Raw genomic sequence first — 8,056 nt, 5'->3', positions numbered from 1 at the left:
TAAATTTTTGTTGTTAGGTTACCATTAACGTCTTTTTCTAGCAAAATATCCAAATATAAAACAGATGTGTATCTTTTATTTCAAGTCCACTGGGATATATCGAGTCGGCATATGACTGGAAGTAACTACTGTTAATGAAAATACGTCGTCGATATAAATGTTACGAGTTCCATTTTTTGGTGAAAAAGCAGCTGTCTACGATGTCAAAAAGCTTGGACTTTAATTTATGGTTTGGGAATGGTTGTATAGTGTTGAAAATTCGTAAGTTTTTATGTTATTGATTTTAGTAAAGATTTGTGATTTCAAATTTTCTTAAATTTCCTAAGATTTTTAAGTGTTCCACATCTGATTTACATCGCTTTTCGAATAAATTGTTGTACTGTACTCCTGAAGTTTTTCCTTTCACTGCTGATAATATTTTAGTGAGGAGTAAAGAAAGAGGTTTGGTAGAACATTTACTGAAACCTGCAATGTATTTTTGTTAGGATTTTTTTTATAGTTTAGGAATCTAGTATAGGTATGGTAATTCAAAATCAGTTTGATTGTTTAAAATATTTAAAACTGATGTATGATTTTGAAGAATTTCCTCCTTAGAAAGGGAACCATGGGTATCAGTTGGATTACCACTTGCAGAATTAAATCCAGGTTCAAATAAAGACTGTGTTGTTACCTGCTTAGTCAGTTTGGACATATTGATCATGTAATCTACATGTATCTAATTCTTTTTTCACCTCTGCATTATTATAGACAGAAGTATAGATGGTTTTCATATTGCCCCTAAATAGCTTAATTCGAGATTTCAACAACTATCTGATATTTTAAATCCATTCTGACAAAGTATCAAGGTCTTCTTTTTCATGTTTGGCCCATCGTCTGGCGTAAACATCCACAGAATTCATTATACACATTATACATGTATTATTTTATAAAACAAGTTGCTGTCCTTTAAAAAAGGACTGCAATACGTGGACAATATGCATGTGTTTCTAAACGAAATTCAAAGAAAATTTCCAGATTTAGTGATTTTACAAAGGTGTAATTAAATTTAATTTTTTTTTTTTTACATGTATCTTGTAATTTTCATCGTTATTTAATTAGGCTGTAATGTTAAAAAAAATTATGACCTTGAAATGATGTGAATATGAGATGTTGATCTAGGTATCTATCACAATTGTAAAGTAGCCTTTAAAATTAACAATAGAATTAAAAGAGGCTTAAGCGTGCAGGTATCGTAATGGTTGAATTTTAACTCCATTGGTGGATCCAAGGGTTGGGGGTTGGGTGATGGACCCCCTTTATTTTTGCAGGAAGAGAAAGAGAGAATTTTCTTCTGTAATGTAGATATTTTTACGCCTAGTATTTTCAATAAAATATTAATAGTATCCTACCCCCATGGGCCATAATTTGAACAATTTAGAATCTACACTATGTCAGTAAGCTTACACATAAGTTTCCTTCTTTCCCGATCCAGTCGTCCTTGAGAAGGTTTTTTAAAGATTTTCTCTAGATTTTCCAATGCAAAACGTTAGCTCTCTATTATGACCCACTCTAACCCCGGAGACGAAGGTGTTAAAACTTTAGTAATTAAATGAACTAAGAAAGCTTATTCTCTAGTTTCTTTTTTTTTTCTGAACCAGTGGTTCTTGCGAAGATTTTTTTTAAACGACCTCATCCTCTTTTTGTCTTTTCTTGACATACGGACGTCGAACATCGGTGATCAGAAAAGTGAATAGCTAAGATAAGGTAATAAATGAGTATGTACAAAAAAATACATAAAAACATATATTTATATGATTTTAAATGAATTCAAATATGAATTTTACATCTGATTAATTTTGCTCTATGAAATAAACATATGCGATACCAATTTTAATGAGCTATTGTTATCAATGAAATATGACGACAATGAACAGTATTCAAGCTCAAAAGTCCATTAAAACAATACATACTGGGAGCACACGAGGACAAACCAATCATTAGTTGAAACCCATATTGTCAGACTACCCAGATTACTGGTTATCTCTATATTCTGTTCTTTCTATCTTTATTTCTAATATTTAAATAAAAATATCAGTTAAGTTTTAAAATATTTTTTTATATAATTTGTATAATAAGCAATATATAATATATAATTCATATATGTTTTACAATGTTTGTCAACTGTTTATTCTATATATAAGATATTTCAGTAATCAGATGACATCAGTTTTCGACTTCCATTTTTTCGTGACCTTGACCTCCAGTTATCTGGATCATTTCTCGCTTGTAGTCTTTGATGAAATCCATAATAATTTCAACAGCATATTCGTCAACTCCAACCACATCCAACATGGAACTATCCCCAAGCACAGATGCAGGTCTACTAGTTTTAAAGCAAACTACAACACATTTACTATTAGGTTGTTTCGATTTTTGATAAGACCTACGAATTTTGTCAATGTCTTTAGTCTCAAGTGTATCGGTCAACAGCAGTATGATATCAAACTTATTTTCCTTTGCATAATGGAAAGGAACATTGTAGTTTGTCTCCTTCTCTCCGCTTTCTGTGTGCTTTTCAGAGAAATCAATGTCAAAAAGATCTCCACTGGGATTTTCCAGGAATGTTTTTTGAGCTGACTTGAAGAATGTTATTGTTTGCACTTCAAATGAGCTGTGGAAAAGAAGCGACAATGCTACAGCTGCTTCCTTGCACGACATGCTCGGGATACCAAGCACATGAAAGTCCATATTCATATTTACATCAATTGCAATTAAGACTCTACTTTTCGTAGGCTCAAAATTCTTTGCCGAGAGAGAATAAGAAGCTACTAATGCTCGTTCTATTTCTTTGTTGACGTCCCATGTGTGACCAGAGTCTCTTAATCCACGTCCACGTCTATATGCAGCAAACGCCGCTAGAAGCTGGATAGGATGAATTGATTCCACCAAGTCAACACTTCTCAGTCTCTCACATATTATTCTCTCATCTTCACTTTTGGGTTTCAGTATCCCGAGTCGGCCCATTCTTCCAAGATTTCTTATCATGGCTATCATTGGCATATTATGCCTCAAAAGAGCTCTCCAAATTTCAGGAGACTGTAAATGTGATGTAGGGATACTTTCCCATGGAATCCCCCATTTCTGTATGACTTCCTTTATTACTTCTTCTTGATCCGAATTGTGTTTGTTCTTTATGAATTCCACAGCTGTTATATAACCTTTTACATTCTGCGTTTCCTTTTCATTTGCTTTACCTTTATTTGCCTTTTTGACTCCATTTGTCACATAATGAAAAATATATTGAAAAGCTTCATTCGGAGGTTTAGGGTGACATGATTTAATCACCTTCTTTTGTGAGAACATGTGTCTCCTTTTGTATTTAGTGACGTGAATGGCCAGCTTCTTTGGATCGTTTCTGTATTGTTCATTTTCAGTGTACCACGCTGCAATCGCTCTTCTGTGACTTCTTGGCCAGCCTCTGCATTTAAACCTGGTCCTGCAGAAGCTCAGAAACTGAAAAAGATGTGATGGCGTTCGGCAAACATACGGTAGAGCTGCATAAGCCTGTTTAGAGACTGCCTTTTTATCATGCCTTGCGCACAAAGCTAGAGTATAGGCTATTGGATAAAATTTCAAACATTTTCTTGATGCTCTGCATATATATTCGATGACTTTATTGTGTCTTCCATTTTTTATAAGTCTGTAATAATAAAACAAAATTAGTACGGTAATTACCTTCATTTGTCTGTAAATATTACAACAATTCCTTATATCAACTAGCAGTCTGAGAGTACATGTCACCTCAGTTTTAAATGTTAATCCAACAAAACATAATTATCCTCATCATGTACCCGGTATATTGTCATAGAGACTATACTAATTTACGTCAATATTTTCTGTAATTAGCTCGACACTGAATTTTTAAAATAGAAAAATATAGATATTTATTAACCACAGCGGATTGACTGATTTTTTTTTAATATCGACAAATATAGTTTTAATAAGTCAATAAAATATTTCAATTTTTTTCCCAAAAACATTTTTGCATTTTGACATTTTGCATTGATCTCGCCAGAAAATGTAAAATCGCAAAATTTAACAATTCCAGTAAACAAACATTCTGCGTTCTTACATGTGTTAATTGTCGTTTTAATCGTTATATAATACATTGCACCCCCCCCCCCCCCTACATACGTATATGCATCTTCCCAGCAAGTTTGGCATTGAATAACATAAATATTGGGCTTATAGCTATATACTTAGAATGAACTTAATAAAACTGACGTTGGAAGTAAATAAATGGCATAAGCTCATCTCAACTTCGATGTAAATTAAAATAATTCAATAATTTATTTGTTGTAATAGCCTATAGGGTCTAAATCAATACGACCATGAATTTCACAAATAAAAAAGGGACTTGCAACTCTGTTTTAATAAGCTCTGATTCGTTATATGTAAGAATAGTACCTCCAAAAACTTTAACATTTTTTTTAGTTTTCATAATATATATATTCAATATTTACTTCTTTTCGCCCTATATGTGCATTATGTCCGCATTTTACATCAAAATGGAGGGTCATAATATATAAACTTGATAAAACCTAGCTGATAAATACTTTCTAAACTTAAACAGGTCTGGTACACTGCCTTTTATGGAAGGCCCTTTTCAACACGTGACGATGTTTTCGTCACACCCATACTCCAATCAACTGAATGAGTCGCAAAGCATGACGGTCCACTTCAATAGCAACGTGATTTTCGTTGGTTTACTGCATAATATTTACTTGGTCACCGGAAAAACCGTAAAGCTTCTTTTTTACTTTATAAGGCTGAAATTGAAAGACTATATTCAGAAGACACTGTTCCATGCTCACGATTAATAATTGAGTTGATCAATAGTTGCTTCAAATACCGTACAAACTCTGTGATGGTTGAGTGTACATAATTTTTTTCTTGATGATATCGAGGAGTTAAATAATAACTGCACACCTTGTACTGCTGTCTAAAACTACGTGCATGTATATCACGTGAAAAAAAATCACACCCAATGCTTTCTCCACACAATAGCACCTACGTCTCTGTGAAAAATGGCCGGTTTACGCCAATGTATTACAAGTTGATATTTAAGGCTCCATAAAGCAAACTTTGTAAATGTGAGCATATTTATCATATTCAATAATTCTTTCATAAATAAAAAAGAATTAAAAATGAGTTTCCAAGGGACAATTCAATACAACATAGTTCGCACTGATACTTGTAGTAGGGCAAGGATCAGCTATATTTGTTAATAATAACGGCCGTCACTTTTGAAATTGAAATTAAGAAGAATATATTTTTTTTGCAATTCAAAAAGTTGTATTTATATATTTATAGTTGTATACTTCTGTAATATAAAAGAGAAAGAATAAACAATTTAATCTTTTTATGTTAAGAAATAAAATTAATATTACCATATTTGTGTAAAATTGTCCAACTTTTGCGCATGCTTATAAGAGATTTTCTGACCTATGTGTCAAAAATGCAATTTTTAAAAAATAACTTTAATAATACTTTTTTTTTATAACTATATTCTGAAAGATAGATGTTTACTTTACAATTATAGATAAAAAAATAATTACAATTGTTTATCATTAGCCCGAGAAAAATAGCCTTGAAATTGTATAACGGACGTTATGAGTGTCGGTCAACATGATGGGTTGACTTTAAACATTGAAATATATGTAACTGTAAAGAAAATATACGAACATTTTATGTTAGGTTTAACTTAAAAGTATACCCAACAGGTGCTTTTCCATAACGTCTGTGTAAAGGATTCAAATATTAAATTATCGCAAATTTATCAAAGGTACACAGGTGTCGGTCAAATTCATAACGTCCGTAATCTAGGGCGTAAAATGGCTTGCAAATGCGGAATATAGAATCAGTTCGGTTTTTTCTATTAGTTTTACCACATAAATGCAGTATACGTCACCAAAAGCGACCGTAATGCAAAAAGGAGGCAAAGTGGGTGAGTCTGTACTGTCGGTCAATATTTCTTAGTAGATAACAGGCGTCACGCTTATAACTAAATAAGATTTATATAATCTTTCTTGATAAAGTGGACAAGCCATGTTCTCCGATGTGTTGAAATCTATAATTGTTATTGTTTGACACAAAAGTTTAAGCATTTTTTTTATAATTATTACGATCATAGAGTTCGGCAGTTATATTTTGACTAGCATAAAATATACGGATGTGACAGTTTGACAGAAAACAATGTCAAACCTTATCTTCAGACGCACAATGGTTTGGTTATGTAACATAGAAATTTTAGGGATATATTTTTGGCTGTTTTGGTTATAAAAATTCATTTATTTTCTTTTCAGATACCATGCTACCAGCTCCTTATTGATTTTCTTGGCTGATTGCCTGTTATGATTTGACCATTGTCAATCTGTGCTGATACCAATTTTTTTTCTTATTATGTTATTAAAGATAAAATTTTATCAGTAAACTTCAGTTGTATGTTAAATGGTTAATGAAGAACAAGTAATAAAATTCCTAAATAAAAATTACAAAATTGTAGAGAGTTAGAATGAAACTAACATGAAAAATACCGTAACGGATGTTATAATGTAACATGCATCACAGTGCTTAAAATTCATGAGAATACTTTCAATAGTTTTAATCAGTATTAACAGAATTTTTGGATGGAGGTATTTAACTTCATTGCATGTATGAAATCATGTGTATTCTGAAGAAAACTTACGAAAAGCTTTAAAAATCATCGTCAATGTAACCTCCGTAACTAACAAACTTTAGTTTGTCAATTTGTAGAATCCATTTTTGTCAAAAAGTCAAATATAACATCCGTTTATTATGCAGGATAAAAAATAGTTAAAGGAAGAAGTAATGTACCTTATTCTGCTTTTTTAAAATGAAAAACTAGTTTTATTTCCTCATGTAGTGAAAAAAACACCGAAAACACGATTTCTTTGCAGAAAGTAAGAACTATGAAAATGCTGTAGCAGGAGAATTTGACGTCACCTCCGTCACGATTAATTGTGCCTTATTTATTTTACAGATAGGTCATAAAAAGCTGTCTAATTCATTCCAAGTGAAAGCGTGGTCTGATTCATGCATGTGGTGGTTTTTTAACGTTCCGAGAAGGGCGAAAAAACCTTCAAAATTCGCATTATCTGTGTCAACATAACGCCCGTCACTTTTTGATCAACTACATTTGGATGCAGTTTTCTTAAAAAATAAAAATGCAACTATCTTTTCTTTATGAATTCATGAAGGAAGGTATAAATATAGATGCTTTTAACTAGAAAAAGTGTAAAAATACTGACACAATTTTTTTCACTGTGACGGCCGTTATTATTTACAAATAGCTGATCCTTGCCCAGTGCGACTCATTCAAGAGTCGGTAAAGTAAACAGATAGATAATTTACATGCAAATTTATGCTGACGTCAGAAAATCTAGTAGTCTCGACCTGTTAAATAGCAAATTCTTATTTACATTTAAGAGTAACTAAAAATCAACACCGTCACTGTCATATGCTTTTTTTTAAAAAAAGATTACATTGGTTGAATGAATAAGAAAAATAATAAGGATTGACTTTATATTTTTATGTGACTTCAACACTGTTCAAACATCAAAAACGAAAGTAGAAAAAAAATTAAATGAATTTTTATAATATATTTGCTTGTATTAACATATCACCTTCGAATAACATCTGCGTCAGAATCCTCTATTTGTCTATATCCAGGTCGGTAAACACCTACTAAACTTCCAAGAAACAAAAACTTCCAAAGAGCTTCTTCGTCCTCCATTTTAATCAGGTACGGAAACGATTCTAATAATAGATATCGAATGGCATACCTTAAAATAACACAGGAGCTTTAAATAACGACATGACATCAGTTAGTCCTAATTTTTTTTTAAACTTCATAAATATTGATTTTCATAACAATTTCACATGTGATTTTTTTTTTAATTTAAAGCTATAAATCTGAAATATCTATTCAATATGTAATGGATATATGCCGAATACTGTTCTACATGTAAAATTATCAGACTGTTTGAGGCCCGTT

General features: G+C 31.7%; 1 protein-coding gene across 1 annotated transcript; it reads right to left on the bottom strand.

The window, feature by feature from the left end:
• Positions 1-2,079: 2,079 nt before the first annotated feature.
• Positions 2,080-7,796, bottom strand: LOC133187784 (RNA-binding protein Ro60-like). Its single transcript, XM_061323185.1, has 2 exons — positions 7,686-7,796; positions 2,080-3,679 (listed from the first exon to the last, which is right to left on the bottom strand). The coding sequence occupies exons 1-2, from the start codon at positions 7,793-7,795 to the stop codon at positions 2,203-2,205; spliced, it is 1,587 nt and encodes a 528-aa protein (XP_061179169.1). The 5' UTR covers position 7,796; the 3' UTR covers positions 2,080-2,202.
• Positions 7,797-8,056: the final 260 nt, after the last annotated feature.

This window comes from Saccostrea echinata, unplaced genomic scaffold, assembly GCF_033153115.1.
Source record: "Saccostrea echinata isolate AGI-Se365-2 ecotype Australia unplaced genomic scaffold, CSIRO_AGI_Sech_v1 ptg000015l, whole genome shotgun sequence".
Lineage (NCBI taxonomy): Eukaryota > Metazoa > Mollusca > Bivalvia > Ostreida > Ostreidae > Saccostrea > Saccostrea echinata.
The sequence above is the reverse complement of the archived record's forward strand: the minus strand, read 5'-3'. Positions and strand labels throughout refer to the sequence as shown.

Bases quoted from the DNA above. Each gene is read 5' to 3' on its own strand.
- LOC133187784 (XM_061323185.1), bottom strand. From the start codon at position 7,795: ATGGAGGACGAAGAAGCTCTTTGGAAGTTTTTGTTTCTTGGAAGTTTA. The intron at 3,680-7,685 runs GTGATATGTTAA...TTATTATTACAG, and splicing joins GACGCAGATGTTATTCGAAG to ACTTATAAAAAATGGAAGAC.